At 42.8% G+C, this 25,304-nt stretch overlaps 1 protein-coding gene across 1 annotated transcript in view; it reads right to left on the bottom strand.

The window, feature by feature from the left end:
* The window catches only part of Rell1 (RELT like 1), a 56,678-nt gene extending 56,241 nt beyond the window's left edge, over positions 1–437 (bottom strand). The window contains exon 1 of the mRNA XM_070013231.1: positions 241–437. Coding sequence (XP_069869332.1) covers positions 241–328 — 88 coding nt within the window. The 5' untranslated portion in view covers positions 329–437. The remainder of the gene's footprint in view (positions 1–240) is intronic.
* Positions 438–25,304: the final 24,867 nt, after the last annotated feature.

Below are 25,304 nucleotides of genomic sequence, written 5' to 3'. Positions count from 1 at the left end.
TCCGGACCCCGGAACCGCTCGCGGCCGCGGTGACAGTCCTCCGAGAGGCCGGGGGAGGGAGGGCGGGAGCCCGGCCGGCGGGAACGCGCCGCACCCCGCCCGGGCCACCCCGGGACGGCCAGCTGTGCGGCGCCGGGATCCCGCAGCTGTGCCCCGGGCCCCGCAGCACGCGGCTCGGGGCGCCGCGGGGTCGCCCACCCTCCCAACCCCGCACTTCCCCTGCCGGGCTCCGGCACTCACCCGGGGCCACCAGCGGCGAACTCACGGCGTCTCCCACGAAGACGGCAGCGGCGAGGACCGCGGACCCCGGGAGTCCCCGCGGAGCCATCGTCGCGTCCCGGCGCCCTCCTCCGCGGGGCGCTGCGTCCCGGGCTCGGGCGGACGGTGCGGCTGTGCAGCCGGCGGGAGGACCGAGTGTCCCGGCCCCGAGCGCAGGACGAACCCCGCCCCGCGGAGGGCCCGCCCCAGCCCCACCCACCCCGGCTAGGCCACGCCCCTCCCCGCCAAGCCCCGAATTCCGCCTAATGGTCACGCCCCTGTGCCCCCGCCCACCTCGTCCTGGCTCCGCCTTCCTGTCGTTCCCGCTTCTCTCCTAACTGCTTCTGCCACAGTCGGCCGTGGCCCCGCCTCTTCACCACGCCCACCACGCCCGGGTCCCGCCTCCTCTTGCTGAGCTCTCTTCCTTTCCAAACTCCGCCCGGATGCAACTGCCGGGACAGCGCGGGAGCCTGGGGCTGGGGCTGGAGGAGGGGGGCGGGGAGAGGAGGAGCGGGCGGGAGGGGGTGGGGTTAGCCCGGACTCAACCACTTGGGTTCTAGAACCAGGCCGGCGTGGGAAGGAGAGCCGGAAGGTAGCAGGAAGCCCTGCAGGGCCGGCGTCGCGGAGGGCACGATGCTTTCCCTCCGTTGGCATCCATCCAGCTACCGTTGCCCACCGTTTCTGGTCCGGGAAGATTTCTGAATGTCAAGGGGGAAGGAACAGACATTAATATCTTCAATTGTTCCAAGGCCTGGGTCCCTGCAAGTGTTCCCATTAAGGGAACTACCTGCACACATTTCCAGGAATAACCTAGAGGGTTCTGTCGATTTTATTTTAATCGCATCTGGCATCTTGCAAACACTCCCACGAGGTTAGCTCTGCAGGTGTCCAGTCACTTCTTTTATCTCCTTCTGTCCCCACATCAGCTCTGTGACACGGGCCTGGTCCCATTTCACAGGCCAGGAGGTAGCCCCACTGAGTCTCTGCCACCACAACTGTGATCACTGTGGTAAGGTCCTTGTTGTGCTTGCCCCAGGCACCTGGCTCCAGGGCAGCATGCACTAAAAGGCAGAAACGTTTCTTGAAGTGGACTGTCCCAGCACTGGTAGGGTAGGTGGCCTTTCTAAGGACATCCGCCTTTACTAACCCTTAGCCACTCCTTCTGAATCAAGGCCATGGAGTCTAAGCTTGAGGGAGAGGGGGGGCATGCTTTGGCTGGCGCTCAACACTAGGCAGCAAGAAAGGGCTGATTGAAAAATGGGTTTTCATTATGGGCCTCATCCTTAAACTGACGCTGATGGTCTTGAGTTTTAAAGGGAGGACTATTTATCCTCTCAGTTAATGTTCCCTGCCATCTGCTAGTCTATTGCAAACATTTACACCAATGTGAGAATTGCCAGCCACAGAGTACTACAGATGGCTGAAGCTGAAGCATGGAGCTCCTGCCCTTTGAAGCCAAAGGCAGAAACTGCCCAGTTTATGTCTTACCAGAGCTGGCAGCACATCCTGTAGTCTGACAGGCTTAGCAGGCCGCCATTCCTACTTTTATATCAATATAAAAATAGAAAATAGTGGTAGAACATTTGTAATAATGATAATAGTGGCAGTGAATATTAAGGGAAGAGATCCATGAGAGTTTCTAACTAAAGGAGAGAATTCCAGGCCTAGACATTGAGCTATAAATTATTAATGTTAGTCTGATTCATAATGTGCAGGGCCCAGTGCAAGGTGTTTAAATATCGCTAAGAATTTCAGCAACAGAGTATTAAACCAATTTTAAGCCTTCCTAAACATGGAAATCTGTGATTACCTACTTACAAATCTAACCCTGGCTTTGGGATTTAGACTGTAACAAAATTCTTACATTCAAAATATGAAATACCACCTCAAAATTGGATAATGATTCACTTTTCCCCAGTGGTTGAACTTACTGTTCAGAAGTCAGGATCATTTTTAACAACAGATTGGAATAGGATGCCTGCTTATGGCTCTTCAGAAATAAAAATTCAGTATTTACAACCGAAGGAAACACCATTCATCATCCACTAAGCCTCTTAATTTGCAGAGAGATGGTTGACTTCTCAGGTCTTGGGATTAAGATCAGAACTCATAGCTTCCCTTCCCAGACTTTCTATAACACTAACTACTTAAGATACTTTATAGTTATCTTCCTTTCATATTTGTGCATTTGCATATCTTGTTTAAAATAGTAAGGAAAGATGAAAGGAAGAAAAAAAAGAAAATTGCCTTCAAATTATTTTTCAGCTCCTTTATTTATATGTATACATGCCTAAAAGCTCACCATTTTATCTTAAATGTGAAGACTCCAGTGTCAGTGAAGTTCTCTTTTGTATTATGAAAAGAAACTCATATTACTTTGATGAAACAAAACTGGCATTCCAAAGCTAAGTAATCCCAAAGCTTTTCAGAAATCATATAGAAATAGATGTGACTACGGATGTCAATTATTCAAGTCCTGCCCCCCATTTAGTAGGATCCAGTAATGAGCAGTTTCCCCTCCATTATTTCATGAAATCTTCACAACGAGGGGATATTTTAAGAAGTATTGTTAGGAAGTAGCTCAAGGGGTGTGGCTCAAGGGGTAGAGTGCTCACCTTGAGCTAAAGAGCTCAGGGGCAAAGCCGCGCCTGTGTTCAAGCCCCACAACCAACAACAACAAAAAAGTATTGTTAATGAGCCTCACTTCAAAGCTGTGGGGCCTTGGATTTAAGAGAGGGTGCTGAGCCAAACAGCTGCTGCCTGGCCCCGCTGAGATGTAATTCCAGAATCAGTTCACTCCAGCCTGGGCTTGCCATACACAGCAGTCTGCCTCTAAAATGCAGGAAACTAGCTCTTCACATCTTCCTTCCCAATACAGCCTCTTTCTTTTATTTCATTATTGCATGTGTGATCTGGCCTCTCTAAACTGATTATTGCTTGCATGTTTTTTTAACAAGAATAATTTACTTATATGTGGGAATGAATTTTAAGTCAGGGTGCACAGGATCAGACTGAGTAACTTAAATAATGTGCTTCCCTTTCTAGCTGCTGTTGAGTCTTTTCTTCCAGTTTCTCTGACAGAATTTAGTTAATCATTCCCCTTTGTAAAAGCCTTTCCTGTTTTCTTCTGTATGGCTAAGGCAGTAATTTTCATCACCATCATTTAAAAGCCTAAGTCTCAATCGACTGGTATGTACTCTAATTAATGTTGAACGTACTTCCACAGAAGTCCATGTTTAAAAAAATATATTCCATCTCTGATTTCCATGAGGTCAGCTCTCCTTTTGAGAGGTTATATGGGAGATAAATATATAGTTTGTCATATATATATATTTAATACATACCATAATATATATTATGGTATATGTAGGTGTGTGTGTGTGTGTGTGTATATATATATATATATATATATATATATATATATATATATATATATATATCTTCAAGGTAATAAATACAATTCTTTAAAGCTAGGGCTATTTTGACCTAACAACAAATATGTACAGTGTTCTAGTGTCACCGATGGAGGTGAGGTTTAGTGAAGTTTTCCTTTAAATGCAGGAACTCTTCACTTAGGGCCCTTGACTTCAATCGTGGAAAAGGAATTTCTGGACAAGTCACAATGGTAAGAAAACTTGCAGAGCTTTATTGAATAAGTAAACAAACAGGCAAGCAAACAAATAGACCAACAGAAGGACAGAGGGCACACTCTAGCAGAGTATGAATGCTCTCATAGGGAGATAGAGACAGAGACAGAGAGACCCAGAAAGAGACATACAGCTTCTTGGGCTGCTGAGATATTTATAAGGTAAAGGCAGGGGGTTGGCTTCAAAGATATGTAAAGATAGATGCATTGTCTTTGCTCTGATAACACCTTCTGTTACTTTCTGAGTTTCCAGCTAAGAATGCATCCTGCCATAAAACAGATCCTTATTGTTGAGATAAGGAGGTTCCCTACTAGCTGCATTTTGGGGCAAGAGGTTGCCCCAAAGCACTTTCCTCTGGAAGGTATACATCCTGTCAGACCAGTGTTAATTCTTGGGGTGAGGAAAGCATCCCTTAGGAAGGAATGCATCCTGCTGTCTCTCTTTGAAACCAAGATGACATTTCTATGTTTCTAAATACCATATTTCTGAGTTGCATCCCCAGGCCTCAGTTTCCTTAAGTTATCCTGTTTCATTTTCCCCTAAATAACTTTGGGAATATCTCCTATATTTGCTGTAAGCAGATCATACCTCATTTTTCCGTAGTCTATCCAGCTTCACTAGTATTAGGCAGAGACTTAAAAGGGGTGACACACTGCAAGCTTAAGAAAAGATCCTCACATTTTCTATAGAAATCTAAGTTACCTGGAAAACAGGAAACAAGCACATTCTGAAATGGAAATTGTCAAAGGCCCAGGGATCAGGGACAGAGCCCTGCTGATGACTCATTCATTCTGTGGCCCCCATCGCTTAATTTTGGGTTGGTCTTCTTCCCCATGAATTGGGAATTGGGGAGATAGATATCACGTTTTCTAAAGGTTCCCATCTCATGCTAAGATTTCACATTGTAACTAGTAGCCAAATGACAGGGTCTGAAATCAGACTAGACTGCAGGTTTCTCAACACAATGAGCTGGGTAGCACTTCGTTATGGAGAGCTACTATGTGCACTGCCCGATGTTCAGCTGTGTCCTTGACCTATAGGAACTAAATGCCAGCTGCATCCCACCGACAACCAAAAATGTCTTCAGATATCACCAACCATCCCTGGGGATGGGGGCAAGTCACCCCAATTGAGAATCACTGGGCTAGAGAGGAATTCTCTGGACTGTCACTGGAGGCTCTGAACAAAGCTTCATGGAGAAGGTATAATTTGAGCAGAGTTTTGATGGGGACTGAGAGGGGACAGAGTGGGGACTGAGGGAAAGAGAAGAAAAATATATGAGTGACATGTGGTGAAAGAATTTACAAAGTGTAAGGTGCAAACAAATGAATATGGGTAACAGAGAGAGAACAAGTCAGCTACAACTGAAAATAATTAATACTTGATGGAAAGAAACTGAAGAGTTTTAGAAGCCTATGAAATTGGCATAATAAATGACTATCAACAAAACAGATTATAGGGGAGATTTCCCATTGTTCAATTAGGAATCTTCCATCATAAATCAGGAAGCCTCAAACAGAGAAACATCACAAATCTGAGAATGTGTTCATTAGACTGGTGTCTTCAACCTCTGTCCAGTTCTCTCGATCACCACATTGAGTTATGTTTCATGGGCATACAGTCACCTGAGAATTCCAAGGGACTGAGATCATTTCCTACCAGATTCTCAAAACCAGGGGCATACAATATTGCTATGTCTGTCTCAGTAAGGACCAAGAAAGCATTATAGTAAGGAACCATATAGCTTGGGACCATAAAAATCTACAAATGTATACTTCAGAAGACAAGCTCAACAACATGCAAGGTGCTTAGAAAATGCCTTTGGGCTATAACTAACAGTAACTTAAGCACTAGTTCAATAAAAGGTAGATATGTAACCGCACAGTCAGTTGGTAAAGCATTCACAGATGTGAAGAGAGCTAGGCTGCAAACTCTCAAGCAAGGCACCCATGACTGTTTCCCACCCATGTTGTTGCACAGAGTAGCTATGGGCTGGTTTCCCTTGACTTGAGAGAATAAAGATCTGCCCATCCAGAGACCTTGAGTGCAGGTGTTCCCCCTAGATGGGGCATTGGAAATGATCGACCCACATGCTGGTCCTATATAGGGGACCTATCATGGAAGCCAAGAGACTTAAGACATGACCATTAGTATCAGGTGCAGATGTATCACCAGCAAAAATAAGGACCAAAAAGATACTCAGGCAACAGGCAGGTTGCTGAGGAATCCTGTAGATGAATATTAAAAGTGATGGGGATGGAGGTCAGAGTATGTGGGCCAATGAAAGAAAAATTGTAGCATGGAGTTCTTCAAAATTGTAGCACAGTTATCTTTCTAGATACTTGGCTGAAAGAAAAAAACGAATGGAAGAGAGGGCCTTGCGGGTCAAAAGGAGATCTTCACGGAATCAACTAGATTTTATGATATAGAGTAACTAGAAAGTACATACAAACAATATTTAAAGAAATCAGAATGACACAAAGGCACAATGCCAATGTGCCTCTAATCATATAAAATAGTATTTATTGAAAGTAATTCCAGGAAACAGAAATAGGAGGTTTGTTCTTTGTTGTTGTTTTCATTTTCTTTTCCTGTTTAATTGTTTGTCTGTCTTTTGGAGGGCAAGAAAGGGCACAGAAATGGAAGGACAAAGGGTAAACAAATGCAGCAGTGGTATTCACTGGACACTATATGGAAAATGAACTTACAACTTGTGGTTGGGGATGGGAGGGAAAAACTGGGAAGAGCGAGCAAAGGGGTAACATCGAAAAAGAAATGTCTCTGACTTGTATAATTGTAACCACTCTGTACATCACCTTTATGATAACAATAAAAATAAAATAAAATAAATCAGAACAAGGAGGATAACTTATTCAGCAAGATCCAAAACAGCACACTGGTAAGATCAAAAGCTTGGGAGCTATTGGCCCAAGATAAAAAGCAAGTAACACTGCCCTGCTATGAAACTGGAGAGAAAGACAAAGACAGGCACAAATGTGAAAACATTTTCAGGTGGGGATCAGAAGGTTGAGGAGAGTTCCCTGATGGATCTAAGCCCCCTTCTGACAATGGAATGGATAGAAGTGGTTACAGGCGTTTTCAGTTCACTGTGTTCAGAGTCTCCAGCGCAGTTGTCTTGGTTGTGTGCTGCAGAAGGGCACCATAGATTAATTGATGCCAGAAGTCTAGTGATTCTAGACTCCTGGTCAAGTCTCCTCCTGCACCTAAGCTCACGCTGCCCATAAGGCAATACACACACTTGAGAGAAGAGTTCAACTGTTTCTCTCTTTGCTGTGGGTAGAGGGAGGAGTGAAAGCAGAGGAAATACTGGCTGCAGACCCTGTGGGCACCCTCAGACAGCAATTGGGGTAAGATCATGCTTGTGGGCAGTCAGGCAGCTTCCCATTAGGGAGTGTGAAAATCTCCAACCCTTCTACTCCCAAGTCAGAGATGTCCAGATTGAGCAAGAGTAAAACGTGCTGGAAGAAGGGGCACTGACCAGTTACTGAAGGGAATCAGAGAGCTGCCCTGAGTGCACTGCTGTGTCACTGAGCACGCAGCTGGGCTGCAGCGCAGAGATGTTTTTCATGGGCCCATCTGCTCAATTACATGATGCTCTGTGCCCATGCCCAGTAGGCCAGGGGCTAGGGTGGAGAAGACAGCTTAGGAGATGGAGCCTATTGGACAGTTTTTCCAGGAAGGAGCCTCGTAGTTTTGGAGGCATTTCAGAGGCTTCACTGTGCTGAAGGGTAAGGGGCTCAGGGAAAGAGCTTCACAGTAGACTGGTCCAGCTACTAAACAACGGGGCTGCAGAATTTGGAATGTCTGGCAATCCGTGAGGAATGAGATCAGGGTAGTGAAGCGGAGAGCCTAAGACTGCTGAAGGATGGTGCCTTCCTTTCCAGGCTATCTGTGCTGCCAATTGCTTTGCAACACTGAGAACCCCATATGCGTTGTGTTGGTGCCAAGGCCGGCCCTGGTTAACAACGTGAAATCTCTTGTCTTCTCATCATTGCCAACAAGTTAGTCTGCTTGGCTAGCCTCTTAGTACTCTGGCCTTTAGGGTGGGGATGGGAGGGAGAGGTAGGGATGATCTTTTCATCCTGCCCTGGATTTGAAATGGACCAACACCTCCTTCCCCACAGCTCCCGCCTCCCAGTGCAAAGCCCAAGAGACCCTTGTTAAGGATTTTAAGGGTTAAATGTTAGATGTTCCTGAAAGAGCTACAAACAGAGAGAAGATAAGGGAGATACAAAGTTCATACAACCACCATACCCTCATACTAACTTCTTCCTCTCCCTGGCCCAGTCTTTCTGCTCCACGCGTTCCCCACCTGTCTGGCCAATGACTGCGGCTGTATCAGTTGTGCCATTCTAGGCTTGGGCTGGGAGACAGAGAAAGAATAAGTGTGAGAATTCTGCTTTGTCATTCTCTTTAGTTCTCAGTGGTGCTGGAAAATGTTAAAAGCTGATTTTTCTCTCCTGAGAAGTTCCGTGAGTTCTAGCACCCTCCCCTTCCTGGCACCACTGCTCCTCAGCCTGGCAATGTTTCTTCCACATTCTCCTTGAAGAGGGAGACAAATATTTATAGCCATCACTCTTCTCCCCCTCCCCCCCATCCCCCATGCCGGTCCTGGGGCTTGAACTCTGGGCCTAGGTACTTCCCCTGACTGAGCATCTTTTGCTCAAGGCTTGCACTCTATCACTTGAACCACAGCACTACTTCCAGCATTTTCTGTGATTACTGGAGGTAAGAGTCTCAGGGACTTCCCTACCTGGGCTGGCTTCGAGCTGTGATCCTCAGATCTCAGCCTTCTGAGTAGCTAGGGTTACAGGTGTGAGCCACCAGCACTCAACTAGCCATCTCTTTATTCCTGTAGATTCCTATAGTCTGTAGATGCCAGACTGTAGCTGCCTCTCCCTTCTTTCCCTGAGGAATTCTTACCCCCTCAGGCCCCCTACACCTCAGGAACACACTCTTTGTACTACAAAACCATGGAATAGACTTAAAAAAGACCTTGAGAAAGAGTCTGAGTTTGTCCAATGGGAAGAATAGTAGCATCCCAAAGATGTCCATGTCTGAATCTCTGAGACTTGTGAATATATTACCTAGGATGACAAAGGGAAATTAACTTGCAGATGGAACTAGAATTGCTAATCAACTAACCATCAAATACGGAGAATATCTGGTATTATCTGAGCAAGTCAATGCAATTACAAAGGCCCTTTAAAGTTGGGAGAGACAGAACAGGGAAGTGAGGACAATCTATGATTATGACAGAGAGATGCAACTTGCTGGTTTTGAAGATGGAGGAATCATGAGCCAAGAAACGTGGGAGGATTCTACAAACTAGAAAGGGCAAGGAATCCGTTTTCTCCTTAGAGCCTCCAGAAAGAAATGCAAGCCTGATTTTAACTTAGTTTGATTTTAACTTAGTGAGAACCATTCCCTGCTTATATAGGCTAATAAATTTGAGTTTGTTTGTTTTTTGGGTCCGGTCGTGGGGCCTGAACTCCTGGCCTGGACGCTGTCCCTCAGCTCTTCAGCTCAAGGCTAGCTCTCTACCACTTGAGCCACAGCGCCACTTCCGGCTTTTTTCTTTTTGCTTATGTGGTGCTGAAGAATCGAACCCAGGGCCTCATGCATGCAAGGCAAGCGCTCTACCACTGAGCCACCTTCCCAGCCCATAAATCTGAGTTTTTAAAAGCTGCTAAGTTTGTGGTCACTTGTTAGAGCAGCAGTAAGGAACAAATACAGCAGGGTAATTCAGTGTTAGCACAGTAGTTCCTGAGCTATTGAAAGAGAGGCTAAGATGGCAAGTCTATTGAACTCGACTTCATGAATCCTACATTGAAAATAATACCTGAGTACAAGCACAAAAATTCAGGGCTACAGTCTCTGAGTGATACCATTATGGTATCAGGTCTAGACCAAGATTCTCTGGTGTTCTAGAAAATCTCCACAAAAGTGTTCAGTCATTATCAATATGGTAGCAAGGTCCAAGATAAAGAAGAAATCTACGTGCCAGACCCTATCTTCTCCATTCTTTCTCCCACAGATTCAAGGTAGGAAGAACCACAAAAAATAGTTCAAGGTTAAAAATGCTGAAACTGGCTCTATCAATCACATTTCTAGTGTTGAATTCATCACTCACTCATTATATATTGAACGTAAAGTTGTTGGCATAAAGTCCTTGATTTTCTGTGGGATGTGAAGAAGTTCCCCTGTCTTATGATAAGCTATGTGAATTTAAATGACAATTTTGGTCAAGCTCATTAAGCCAAGAACTAGAGGAAGTAAAAAAGAACTGAATGGAGCCTTTTTCTCTGTGGAACCTTAGCATAATCTGTGAGTTAGAAGCATAAATAAAAACATTCGCTCCAACTTTCCCAACAAAGCTTTACATTCAAAATTGACATTTGCAAATTTAGTAAAGTTTGTTTTCTATTTCCTCTTTTTGTAGTTGAGGATTGTCAGAAGTTCCTAAGCTGTTTGGTTATGGCCAAGAGAAAACAAAATAGAGATTGAAATGCCTGTTCATGAATCTTTCTTAAGCAGTTGGCAGCTAAATCAGGGAAAGTATTGGGTAATTCTTTCCTCCTCTTCCTCCTCCTCCTCCTCCTTTTTGGTGCCAGTCCTGGGGCTTGAACTCAGGACCTGGGCACTGTCACTGAGCTTTTTTGACCAAGGCTACCCACTTGAGCTACAGCCCTACTTCTGACTTTTTGGTGGTTAATTGGTGGTAAGAGTTTCATAGACTTTTCTTCCTGGGCTGGCTTTGAACCTTGATCCCTAGATGTCAGCCTCCTGAGTAGCTAGGATTTCTGGCATGAGCCACTGCACCTGCTTTGCTTGCTTGCTTTTTTTTCTTTCTCTTCCTTTCTTTTTTCTTTCTTCCTCCTTCCCTCACTGCCTCCCTCCCTTCCTTCCTTCCTTTCCTTTAAATTGTACTAAATAACGAATTTCATGATATTTCTATCCTTGCATACCATTCATTTCAATCAGTTTCATCTCTATCACCTTTTCTTTTCCTTCTCCCGCCCCACATTGGCTCTTTCTCCCTCACCCCTACCTTTTGCTTTCATGTCTTTTTTGGATAGTGGTTTTATCCGAAAAATATTGTGAACTATCTCAAACACTATTTCAATATGGTGAACTAAAACAAATTATATAAATGAAATATGGAGATAAATAAAAAGCCCAATAAGTAAATCACTAACAATTGATTATGCTGAGTACATTTTGTATCCTATTGTATGTGTGGATTAAAAAAAAATGTTATATCATTACCATTTTCTCATGGTCTCCTAAAGCATGATTTTGGTGACTGTGAAGCATTATTAACCATTCTCTTATGTCAGATATGTATACTAATTCATTCAACATTAACATTAGAAATAATATTAATTCATTCAACAATAACGTTAGAAATAGTCTTGGTCATATCAGTAGATTCATATATACATTTTTAACAATATGTTTCTAGAAGAAATTATTCTTAATGCTGTTATGCCAAGGTCGCAGGACCCCCACCAAGAAGACCACCGAGAGTCAGACTCTACAGCTGTTTTATTTAAACGGGCTGCAGCTCGGGCCTTGTCCTACACTCCGACACAACGGAGCCCAGGAGGAGAGCCCCGAGCTAAGGATTTGCAGGTCTTATATAGGCACACAATCAACCAGGTGTTTTGATTATCACCACGTGTTGCTTTGCTAGACAGAAACAAGCAACAAGTGGTGGTCACTGCCTCAAACTTTAACCTTTCAAATGCCCCTTAAGAGACAGGAATAAAGGAAAGCCCCTATTTCAACCCAGGCTTCTGCAAGATTGCTTGCTAGTTCTCGCTGATGAGAATTTCCAGATAGTGCTATACAGATGATTCAGATAATCTTGCATCTGTGCAAACATGTGACCACTCACCACAGTTAGCTATTGAAATGTGGCCAATGAAAATAGGAACCTCAATTTCAGTTTTTACTTTGTTTTAATTAACTTAAGAACAGATGTGGTTAGTGGCTATCAGATGGCATCACAACAAAATATTGAACATACTTGAGTGTATTTGGGGTTTACCAAGTTTCTAAAAGCATTCCACTCAGTGCAAAATTCACATTCTCTTTAATTATTGATACTAGAAACTTTAATCTTTCTGGACGTTGGTGGCTCCTGCCCATAATCCTAGCTTCTCAGGAGGCTGAGATTTGAGGATTGAGGTTCAAAGCAGCCTGAACAAGAAAGCCCATGAAACTCTTGAGAATTTTATCTATAATTTATCACCAAAAAGCCAGAAATGGAGCTGTAGCTCAAGTGGTAGAGCACTAGCCTTGAGTTACAAAGCTAAGAACTCAGGTGCTCAGTTCAAGCCCTATTCTGGCATGAGAGAGAGAGAAAGAGACAGAGAGAGAGAGAGAGACAGACAGACAGACAGACAGATACCAGACAACTAGTACCTTTACTGGCATTCATGGTGATTTTAGTCATCAGAAAGACCTAAAGACTCAAGGAATTATATGTGATAGATTGTAGTGATGCCACTCAGACTTTGTGAAGTAACTTGAGATGTAACGAGAATACCTATGATTCACAACACCAGAGAGATTTGAAAGACAGGCTGCCCTAGGGAGTGTTGCTATGTTATGTGCTCCACAATGCAGAAAGGAAGTGCCATCCTTGATTCACATGTAAAAAATAATTCAAAAGGAAGGGTGACATTGACCAAAAGAGAAATGTGTGCATTACCTGAATTGTGAAATAGTAACCCTTCTATACAACAACTTAATAAATAACAATAAAATTATATTTTAAAAAGAGCACAATAATTAAAATGAGATGCTGGCCCATGTTTCGGAAGTAACACATAGGTTATTCATTTTTAGGGGAAAGTATCACTGTACTATGGACCTACTTAATTCTCATTTATTTCTTCAATTCTTTTGCTAACATCAGCAAAGGTCTCACAACCATCTGGAATGTTCTCTCTGCCTCCAACCTCCCTTGTATTATACAGAATGTTCTACTCATCTTCAATGCCCTGTAAAAAAAGTCACTTCTTATTTCCTCCCCAATCACACTGACCTGTGGCATCTAGTATTTGCAATAAGAGTCGCATCCATCACTTTCCTCTCTTGTCACATCTGTCTTCCATGTACTACCTGCTCTGTGAGGGTAAGAACCAGGAGCCACATTGTTTTCCTCAGCGCTAGATCTGCAATGTCCAATATCTAACTAGCAAGGACTTTGTAACAATACTTGTGAATGCATGAATGAATTTAATCTTCAAAATCACACCTGTGAGCCCTATGATGTAAAATCATTTAAGAGTGAGGCTTAGCCAGGTGCTGGTGGCTCACACCTGGAATCCTAGCCACTGTGGAGGCTAAGATCTGAGGATCACGGTTCAAAGCCATCCTGGGCAGGAAAGTCCATGACACTCATCTCCAATAAACCACCCAGAAAACAGACAAAAAAAAACCCCACAACAGACAAAAAAAAAAGAGTGAGGTATGTGTTATCTCAGGGCAGTCGTCCTCTCTACCTGTGAACCATGGAGACCAGAAAACAAGGCATTCACTTCCTAAAGAAAACATGATGGGCCGGGCACTTGTGGCTCATGTCTGTAATCCTAGCTACTCAGGAGGCCGAGATCTGAGGATTACAGTTCAAAGCTAGTCCAAGCCAGAAAGTCCGTGAGACTCTTATCTCCAATAAACCATCAGAAAACCAGAAGTGGCACTGTGGTTCAAGTGGTAGAGTACTCGCCTTGAGCTGAAGAGCTCAGGAACAGCACCCAGGCCCAGAGTTCAAGACCCATGACCAAACAAAAAAAAAGAAAGAAAGAAAAAAGAGAAGAAAACAATATGGTGGCAAAGGTAAATGTTCCCATGCTAAAAAGGAAATATGGAAGTGAGGCAGGTGCCACAGGCCTTAGATAAGTCTAAAACCAAGCAGGAAAACTTACCTTAGAATAACAACAGTCTGTGGCTCATGCCACAGTCATCTGTGACTCCTGGGCAGTCACAGGGCTTTGCCCTTTCATCCAGTTCTGTCAGCCTGGTTGCTGTAATCCACGGTTCCACCCTAGAATGCCTTCACTTCCTCCTATCTTTGTCCCTTTCAGTCCAGTCTGGCAGCATTCTGCAAGTACAAACATTCTTAACATCATGTTGTTCTCCTACGTAATTCATCGAAGTCATCAGAAAGGGAGTCATCCGAAAGAGAGTCCACATACTTTTGCTGGATGACCACATTTCTATTCCTGGTTTCTTTTGAGGTGGTTGATTGACTCTATGAGTCACCTTTAATCTTTTTAGCAAAAGATTGTCTGGCTGAATGCTGGAAGACTTCCAAAGAAGTCAGACTAAGAATTTTCCAGATCACTGAGTGCTTTTTTCTTAACACTTCATTCCTGGAATTTTTTTTTCTCTTTCCACTCTCGTTTTTCTACAAGAAGCAAAGAGAAACCAAGTTGGAAACCAGGTCGCTTGGAATTTTCTCAGGTAAAAGTTAATCACTTCCAAAAAAGCCTGTTTTCTACCCAATGGCAGAACCAAGTCACACAACTTCTGAATACTTGCTGGAGAGGACCAGTTTCCCTTCACTATTCAATGGAGTGTTCACCATTTTTTCCTAAGATCTTGACAGATCTTCTCTGTCTGTCTCTGTGTCTCTGATTCTCTGTGTCTGTTGTCCGTCTCTCCCTCTCTCTCTCCATTTCCCTCCCCATCTCCCTCTCCCACCTTCTTTCTTATCTTTTTATTTCAGTTCTGGGGCTTCAATTCAGGACTTGGGTCCCTTTTTTGTTCAAGGTTAGAGCTCTACCACTTAAGCCACAGCTCCGCTTCTGGCATTTTTGGTAGTTAATTGGACATAAGAGTTTCATGGACTTTAGTGTCCAGGCTGGCTTTGAACTTCAATCCTCAGTCCTCAGCCTCCTGAGTAGGTAGGATTACAGATGTGAGCCACCAATACCTGGCTCTCTCTCTGATTTTTAGTACTTCAGAAAGACTGAAACTGGGCATTGGTGGCTCACGCCTGTAATCCTAGCTAGCTATTCAGGAAGCTGAGATCTGAGGATCACAAGTCAAAGCCAGCCAGAGCAAGAAATCTGTGAGACTCTTACCTCCAATTAAGCATCCAAAAGCCTGGAGTGGTGCTGTGGCTCAAAGTGGTACAGCACTAGCCTTGAGTAAAGAAGTTCAAGGACAATACTGAGGCCTTAAGTTCAAGCCCCATGACTGACAAAAATAAAAAAAAAAACCAAGATAAAAAGAAACACTGAATCCTTGATAATAGACAGGTTGATTCTTTTGAATGGATATGTAGTATACAAGACATAAAAATAAATGTTTTGTCAGTATTCTTTTCTTCCTCTGTTCGCTTTTTTAATTTTTAATTTTATTGTAAAGATGCTCTACAGAGGGGTTGCAGTGACAGGAGTAAGGTGATGAGTCCATTTCTTGTCAAGCGTTGTTACCTCCTCCTTTGTTGCTCTCCCACTATCCTCCCTCCCTCCTCCACCCCCCCCCCCCAAGTTGTAAAGTTCACTTCCAACATAGTATTGTTGCAATGGGTCATCCTGTGTCCTTGTTTCAGAGTTTTGTTATACCTCTTCCCCTCCCAAATTAGATAAATGTATTTACAAGATGCAGGATACCAAATGCAAGTAATTGTCAGTATTCTTACATGTCTTATCTATTTGGCTGTGTATAATAATGTGATAATAGTGTTTTTCCAATAGCTACATTTTGTGCATGTGCGTGTGTGTGTGTGTGTGTGTGTGTGTGTGCGCGCGCGCGTGCGCACACGCACACTCCTGCATGTTTGTGCATGCAGGTCCTGGAGCTTAAGCTCAGGACCTGGGCATTATTTGTGCCACAGCTCCATGTCTGGCTTTTTTTTTTTTTTTTTTTGGTAGTTAATTGGAAATAAGAGTCTCCTCATGAACTTTCCTGCTCAGGCTGGCTTCAAACCACAATCCTCAGATCTCAACCTCCTGAGTGGCTAGGATTACAAGTGTGAGCCATCAGAATCTGTCTCAATAGCTACATTTTTAACAAAGGAAATTAATCCTACAGAGAACAAAATGAGTTAATATTTACTTATTGCTTTTTATGCATTTCCTGTTTAACTGTTTCAAGCTGTCAACTGTGAGTAAGCTACTTCTATCCTGACTTGAAAATATTGTTAGTATATAGCTATACTCTATACTTCCTAAGGTTTCAAGGGCAGGCTCTTGGAGCCAAGTCTACGGGTGTGAATTCTGGCTCCTCTCTCTCTGTGACTTCATTTTCCATATCTGCAGAATTGAGAGAAATGGTCATTTGTAGCTCATGGTGCTGTCATGGAAATCAAGCGGCCTAATACTGCCCAGCACTGAGAACAGTACTAGGCACACAGATAGCCTGCAAACATCTTCAATTTGCTCTTGATTGGAGTTTTCATTTTCTTTGATGTCAGATCTTTCTGAGTTTGACATTTCCTAACCAGAGGTTACTATACTAATACAAATTGTCCCTTTAAAGAAATGAAGGAAAAGAGAGAACTGTCACAATGTCTCGGGCCAGCCACCATTATTTGGCAACTGCCATGGGGAGGGTCTTGCCTGCTTTAGACAAGCCAATCACAAGCTGGCAAACTACCTAAAGGGAGGAGAAATAGAGGAGAAGTAAGGGTAATGTAAAACAAGAGCCAGAGACCGCCCCCCCCAACAGACAATCACTTTCCAGATCTCACTGTTCACTCTCCTGAGGGGGGTCTTTATTTTCTTCTTGCTAAATAAACTCTTTGCAAACTTACTATAACTGTGCTCATCATTCCTGGTTTTATATCTGATGGAGAACAAGAACTCACCGCACTCATGCATCAGAAACCAAAACAAACTATTTCCCTTGCCATATGCCATAACAAATTTAGGAGCGCAATTGTTCTGAACTTGCAAAGACACCCCATCCTAAACCAGGTGTGGTAGTGCATGCCTGTAATCTTACCATATGGAAAGCTAAGGTAGAAGTACCTTGAGTTTGAGACCAACTTGGGGTACATAGCAAGACCTCATTTCAAAAATAAAAATATACAAATCAACAAAAACCCTCATCCAGTGTCTTACCTTTCACATTTCAACAGAAATCCTGCAAGTTGAACTAGTAGAGCCTTGAGTTGCCTCTTCATTCTTTAATGAATCATTTAGCCTAATTTGCCTACTGGTTTGTTTGTGTGAGTTAGGGAACAACTGCAAGAAGTTGGCAGGCTTCCTGGTGGCTAGTAAGGTCTATTTAATAAAAATATAGGTGTTTATAGATGATGACATGTAGACCTCAGAGTTTTCTTGAGTTCTGCTCTGACTAACAAATGGCCCTGCTCCCCACGCTGGATATTTTCTGCCACCTGGCAGGGTTTTGCAGTTGTGAGAAGAGGTATTACCATCATGGTCCCTGGCATTGACGTCTGCCCATTAGCTCATTTTATCCTTGCTTCAACCTGGTGAAGTGCTGGAACAGGTTGTTTTATGCTCCTCCCTGATAGTCCTGTTAATTGCTACGCTTAACATGGACTATGTAGTTATTTATTTTCCATCCTAAAATAGAACCCACTCAGTGCCATTTAGTCAAGAACCGTCCATTTCTCTTTTCCTAACCCTATGTTTCTGCACTGAAGTCAGAAAACAACCACAGCAAAAGTTACTAAAAAACAAAACAATTCAATACCTAATCTAAGTCTTCTGTAACTAAAAAGCTGCCTTCTTTGTACTTTCTTATAAGATCACCTTAAGGTTTGTTTTGGAATACTGGAGGGAAGGAGATAAGCAAAACAGACTTTTGGAGGGAGAATCTGCTCTGTAAGGGTCTGATTAGCACCAGTCCCATGAGAAGAGGGGTTCATTCCAGGCGCTAGAATGCTGAGAGTCACTGTGAAATGAGAGGCAAAACTCTGGACTAGGAGTCAGGCCTTGACCAAGTGGTTGACTTAGCTGTGCTTCAGTTTCCTCTTCTGTAAGAACCAGGACCAGATTCTAAGGGTGCCTGCTTTACAGAATGGAATAGGGTCAAGTACAATCATGTCACTTACAGAGACAAGATTTTCCTGAATAACACATACATGAAATAACCATAAAAGGTTGACAAATGAAACTTTAATATATATTATGTGTGTGTGTGTCAGTTCTGGGACTTTGAACTCAAGGCTTGAGTACTGTCTCTGAGATTCTTTTTCTCAAGGCTAGCACCCTACTACTTGAGCCATAGCATCACTTCAAACTATTGCTGGGTAGTTTATTGGAGATAAGAGTCTCATGGGCTTTACTCCTAGGCTGGTTTTGAACCACGATCCTCAGATCTCAGCCTCCTAAGTAGCTAGGATTATAGACGTGAGCTTCAAGTGCCTGGCTTGGAACTTTAACATTTATTAACTATAAGATAGCTCTTAATAAAATAATGAATAAAAATGAATACCAGGAAGCTGTCCTCTGTTTTTTGAGGGGAAGGAGGACCAGGGGAGAGGGGACAGATGAATGGAGGGAAGTGTGGGCACATAAACTACAAGCGATGGTGCATACTACAGGGAATATTACTAGAGCAATTTGGGTGGGGGAGAAGAACGTGTGGTTGAAAGCCAATTCTGAAGGAATGTGGATCTCTGAATCTTTCTTTTAACCTTCTTGGTGCACCATCTTCATTAAAGTGCCAACATCCTCGACACCATAGCCAGTAACTGGCCCAGAGGAAAGATCAAATTTTTCCTGAAGAAATTCCAGTTCTCTGAGTTTTCAGGGCAAAAGCAGTCTCTCAAAAAAAATGATGTCAGGTTGAGCTTGGTGGTACACTGCTATAATTCCAGCTATTCAGGATGTAGATGTAGGAGGACTGTGGTTGAAGGCCAGCCAAGGCAAAAGCATGAGAGCCTATCTGAAAAGCAAATTAAAACACCAAGAGCTAGAAGCCTCACTCAAATGGTAGGGTGCTTGTCTTGTTTGTTTTTTTGTTTTTTTGGGTCCGGTCATGGGGCCTGAACTCTGGGCCTGGGCGCTGTCCCTCAGCTCTTTAGCTCAAGGCTAGTGCTCTACCACTTGAGCTACAGCGCCACTTCTGGCTTTTTTCTTTTTGCTTATGTGGTGCTGAGGAATCGAACCCAGGGCCTCTGGCATGCAAGGCATGCGCTCTACCACTGAGCCACCTTCCCAGCCCCAGGGTGCTTGTCTTGTAAGTAGAAGGCCTTGAGTTCAGTTCTCAATACCCTCAAAAATTTATAATGTGAAAGGACCTGAGAAGATTAACTTAACCTAGTTGTGGAGATGATTTTGTCTTTTCTCTGTTCTTCCTGGAAAGACTTGCTCAGAAATGATTCTCAACAATCCCTGAGCTACCCAAATTTCCTACTTCATGTACTACAATTGTTTGTTTGGGTCTTATTGGGCCCATACTTATATCTTAGCCTTACTTGCCTCTGTCCCACCCTAGCACCAGGGCATCTTTTCGCTTTCAAATCGGATCACTTTATCACCCTTCCCTTCATCCCTGTACTTCAGCAGCTCCAACGGCTTCAACTGTAAAGATAAATACCAAGTCCTTAGCATGGGCATAAGGCACTGCATGAGTTAGTCCTTACCTACCCCTACTTCAGCTGGAACCATGCTTCCCACCAGCCACCACCACGCTCAGTTTGTACCTTGCTTTTCCTTACCACAGGACTTTTGGACACGTCGTTGTCATTTTCTGATATATTCTTTTTTTTCCCTTTACCTAATAGAATTCTATCTTTCTTCAGCTTTCATTTCCACCACCAGTTAATAGGAAAGGCTCCCTTAACCTCCAAGCACTTAGCAAAGTTAAAACTTTTCCACTTATTTGGTTAATGACCAGCCTAATGGAGCCTACAGCAAACTCTGGGAATGGAGTTGGTGTGGGACTTCATCATTGTATCACCAACAATTGGCTGACACAAATGTGCAATAAGTACTTGAATGAATACCTGTGTGAACTTTTTTTTTCACATGGACTTATTCATTCTTTATTTCAACAAGTATTGAGTCTCTATAATATGCTAAGTACTGAGTTAATTTTTTTGAACTTCTGAATCACACTTCAAAGTAGCATAACTCATAGTCATCTCTCCTTTATTTTCTTTGTTCTTTCTTTCTTTCTTTTACATTGTGAGCCAAGTTTGGCCTTCTCCAAAGCCATGTTAGAGGTAAGACAGAAGAATTGGAGAAGATGCAAACATGACTCAGGACTCAAGAATCCCCACAACAGTCACTGTGGCAGTCTGAAAAGCCCAAACTGAAACTCCCAACCACAGCAGGTGATCCAGTGAAGGAGAACCAGAGGAAAAGGAAGGTTCCAGTAGGATAGAAGTGTGTTATGTTGATAAAATATCGCTTGAAGACATGCTGGGCTGCTCTGCTTCCTGGTGAGACAGAGGTTAACCTGCATAGAGGTGTGGCCAGCTTCGGCCTTCCTAACTCAGCATCGGTTTAACTTTGGATAATGGTCACAGAATCAGAATGTGCAATGTTCATACAGATACAGCCAGCAGCCCTTAGCACCTAAAATAGAGAGAATATACTAATGGATTCTCATAGAAAAGACTGTATTGCCAAAGTAACAACATCAATAAAGAAAAAAGTTTGGATAGAAAGTTAGAAAATACTAAGGTAATTACAGCAAAGGAAGAATATTTTCAACAGCTATAGTATAGTAAGACCCCAGGGAAGAGGGAAAGAGTTAGCTCTGTTAAATATACTTGCTTAGATTAAGATCTAAATCAGGAACAGAGCATCATGGCACACGCCTGTAGTCCTAACACCCAGGAAGCTAGGCTTCTTCGTGAGACCTTGTCTAAAAAAACAAATAATAATAAAGTTAAGGCACACTAGGTACGCTGCCATGATAAAGTTACCTGTGGCTGCAAGTCTCTGTTTAATCCTGAGCTAGGAAAAGCCCTGTTGATGTTCAGCCATAAAAGTACTTGGGTGACCTCTTAGAGTACCGGCCTCAGAAGTTTCTAAGACAAATTGTTCTTGCCATTTCTCCTTGTCAATACTAAAAAGTTGGAAGGCATTTAATTCCCCAAGAAACAAGCCTAATAGCTTGGAGAAAGCCACATATTAAAGCTTCTGGTCCTGGGGTATGGTGCTTTATTACAGGCCACACCCCTGTTTGAGACTCAAAACTCTTGAGTCAGTAGCTTTCAGTTCCAGCGTAAGAAACCACAGTCCTAAGAGAGCCTCAGCCTGCGGAAGGTGGACTCAAATAATGATGGTGGTAATGTGGTATGGAGTGTACTCCATCATCTAATACTGAACTCATGACTAAACAAAGAGGCAATGTGCCAGACGTTGTATTTGCCACACTTTTGTGGCACAGCACAGGGAGGTTACCTCCAGGTGATTAGTAGGGGTGTCACTCTAAGGCCTGTGAAAGTTACTATGGGGTCATTAAAAAATGAGCATCCAAATGTTAACCACGAGGATCTTCAGTACCCCTGATTTTCTGAGTTTCTGGTTGCAGTGTCTGCACTTATAAAATTGGCAGAGTAGTATTATCTCCAAACCCTAGATCTGTGCATCCCTTCCCACTGTCTATTGTGGCCAGAAGAGACGTGGGAGCAAGGTCACCATTGTAGCATGTAATCAGTCATGACGAGGAAGCTGGGAGCTGGTGGTTTATGCGTGAAGGGAAATGCTAGGCTACTCAGTATACTCTTTAAAATCAGAAAAGTACATGTGACTCCCAATCACACTTGGCAGTTTTCTACAATGCCTAGTTGTGGACACTTTTCAGTGTTATTCATAAAAGTAAACTTATGTGCTCCAAAAATGTGCATTATTGAAGCTCTACGATTATCTGTGTATGTCATATATTTTCTCTTCTAGAAATCCAGTGGCTCACTATTGAGTTTTACAACATAACACATAATAATTTTAAATAATTGGAATGAAGAGGAGACCTGTTCAGAATTAGTTGAATTAATGTTTGAATATTATATTCTTGAGCAATATATGGAAATTATTTTGCACACTTATACTGCAGTTTTCCCTGGTAATATCTAATATAAACTATTTAACTAATTAAAACAAAAGTTTCCCAGGAGTTTGGAAAGTAGCAACAAATAAGATTGTCAAGAGGATAAAAAAATATAGTCAAGAATACAAATGAGTAATTCTTATTTTCTGTGTTATCTCATAAATGGAAACCAAGTCATATCTAATATCACAAGAAAACTTTTAGAACTATAAAAAAAAGAGATATTTAAAAAACTGATTTATTGGGCTGGGAAGGTGGCTCAGTGGTAGAGCGCTTGCCTTGCATGCCTGAGGCCCTGGGTTCGATTCCTCAGCACCACATAAGCAAAAAGAAAAAAGCCAGAAGTGGCGCTGTGGCTCAAGTGGTAGAGCACTAGCCGTGAGCTGAAGAACTGAGGGACAGCGCCCAGGCCCAGAGTTCAGGCCCCACGACCGGACCCCCCCAAAAAAAACCAAACTGATTTATGAATAGTTTTCAATCTAAATACAATGGGATCTTTGATTCACTATCCTAACCAGCAGATTTTTCCAACAAATTATTATGTACCAGAAGATAGAAAAACATGCACACACACACACTTACACTCTGTTGCTTACATTGTGTGTGTGTTTATGTGTGTGTGCCTGTGTGTATGTGTGTGTGCCTGTGTGATGCTAGTCCTAGGGCTTGAACTCAGGGCCTGGGCACTGTCCTTGAGCTTCTTTTGATCAAGGTTAGCACTCTACCACTTGAGCCACAGCTCCACTTCTGTTTTTTTTCTGTCATTGTTGTTTGTTTGTTTGTTTTTGATATTGGGGTTGATTTTGACTTTCTTGCTCAGGGTGGTTTTGAACTGTGATCTCCAGATCTCGGGCTCATGAATAACTAGGATTGCAGGTGTGAGTCACCAGCCCCCTGCTAGAAAAGTATTTTTAAACAACTCTTTCCTCTTGCCCTTGAGTTTGAGCATATTTCCTGCAACAGGTCACACATTACACTGCAAATGTGGTCAGTATTTGTGGACTGGCTGTCTCTGTGTAATCAATCTAGGCCAATGTGGACATTCTGCCCTCCATGTCTAGACATCTGCTTATTCAACTAGAAGTTGGGGGCTGCTTGGGACTCTTCCCAGTTCTTATACTCCCTGCTTGGCCCTGTATGGAGTCACTACCAATCCCCAGAGTCACATTTTCAGTTTTTCAAATAGGATAAAAAGCTGCCAGCTTGTCCATCTTTGGTTCTATACAGTTCTCAGCACTAGCAAGGGTGTCCCCAAGGATTCTGATGAACTCCAAAGATGTGATGCCAAAGTTCCTCAGAGGAAAGATGCTGTGTCAATAAATGTCAGGCATTTATAGTATCTGATTGAAGAGCCTTATAAAATATCGCATACAGGACAGAATGTATAGCTGCGTAGAAAAGGTCAAATGTTCAGGTATGTTTCACTTTTAGTATTGTAAAAGCAATATGAATTACATTTGAAAAGTGAAGATACTTTAAACACACACATACATACACACACACACACACACCACACACACACACACACACACACACACACACCCCTTCTCAGCACCAGTGGCTCACGTCTGTAATCCTAGCTACTCAGGAGCCAAGGTCTAAGTATCATGCATGGTTCAAACCTAGCCTGGGCAAGAAAGTCTGTATGACACTTATCTCCAATTAAATACCAAAAAAGCTGGAAGTGGAGCAGTGGCTCAAGTGGTAGAGCACTAGCCTTCCGCACAAAAGCTCAGGGACAGTGCCCAGGCCCTTGAGTTCAAGCACCAGTACCAGTACCAGCACCTCCCCCCAGCCCCCCCCCCCCCGGCACACACACACATCAAAAGACTGAAAATCTCCACATAGAAATAGCTGAAAATATAACATACATTTAAGGTTGATGGTTTTCCCTAGTTTCCCTATGGGGACAATACTCAAAATAATATACTGGTCATCAAACAGGTCATCATTGCTGAATTAAATGCATTGCTATAAATATTCCCTGTGAGGTTTTTTCACCTACAGCTGTAAGAAATGCACCATTTCCTATATGAATATTGCCATAGAGAAATAAGTATGTATAGATATAATGCATACTAATACACACACATACACACACACACATACTTGGGGGGAGGTATTTTGCCTCATCTTGTACCTTCTGGCCTCTAAGATTTTGTTCATATTTTCCTGGATCTACAAGGCACATGTCTCTCTGTGCTTGGATCCTACAATGGCAAACCACAGAGTTATGGTAATTCAGGAGTGTGGGCTGTAGAAACAGTTTGGGATCAGATATGAATCTGTGGGATCCAAGCAACTTATTACACACCTAATGGTCTCTATTTCATTGCCTAGAAAATAATAATATAAAGAGTTCTTTCCTCCTAGGTTTGTTACAATAAAATACAGTACAAGGTTTAAGAACATTGATACCTGACTTACAGAATGTGTGAGGAAAAGTAATCCTCTCTGTTAAACTAAATGTCTTTGGTATTGTGTATTGATATTTCCTGGAATTATTTGCTTTATTTACCTCAATTGTAATTATGTTCTGTACTGCTTGTTACCAGCTAGCTATAGTAGCAAGATAAATCTTGTGTTGAAGAAGTTAAAGTAATAAACTGTAATTGCTAAGTAAAAAAGAAAGAAAGAAAGAAAGAAGAGTAAGCCTTTGACAGGAATTACAGAATGGTCCCCTTTCTAACCTTGAGAATCAATTGTACTTAGATTGTGAGCCTAACTCCTCAACAAGGAGGAGGAACAATTTGGATGGGGATAAAAGCCCAGCAAACTGCCCTCCCCAGTGTGCCTGCCTAGCCCTGGGTAGAGTAATGGCATTGCACCCTTTTGCACAAAAGTAAATTGCCTTGATGAGATCTCCTCTGTCTCTTGTGTGTCTATTCATTTCTGACACCAGAGAGCTGTGCATTCTAATAAATGTATTAAAAAAGGTATATAACATCATCCCAATTTACTAATATTATCCACTATAGGTATGCTTTTATTTTTCATCCACATTTGAGCTTCACCAAGATCAGAATGCTTCCTAAATATCAGCAGTGTCTCCAAATTGTTCTTACGTGAGGGGTTTGTTATGCTAGGGTTGCCTGGGAACCCTAACAGTTGTGACAGAACTGCTATAGTTTTCCTTCCCACAGAACAGGGCTACCTGTTCTCACTCCATAGCTCAGCTCCAGGCCTTTGGAGCCATCTGCCTGGCTACGCTACTTCTTGTGCCCATTGGGCAAATTGCTTAACTTCTGCCCATCCCTTGGCCCATCTATAAATTGGCAGTAGTAACAACATTTACCTCATAAAGCCGAGTCATCACCAAGTTATATAATGAATGCACAGCACTTAGCCTGGTACATGGTAAATTCTGCTTAATAAGGCTAA

Source organism: Dipodomys merriami, unplaced genomic scaffold, assembly GCF_024711535.1.
Source record: "Dipodomys merriami isolate MVZ:Mamm:240054 unplaced genomic scaffold, mDipMer1.0.p SCAF_9, whole genome shotgun sequence".
In the NCBI taxonomy this organism is placed as follows: Eukaryota; Metazoa; Chordata; class Mammalia; order Rodentia; family Heteromyidae; genus Dipodomys; species Dipodomys merriami.
The sequence above is the reverse complement of the archived record's forward strand: the minus strand, read 5'-3'. Positions and strand labels throughout refer to the sequence as shown.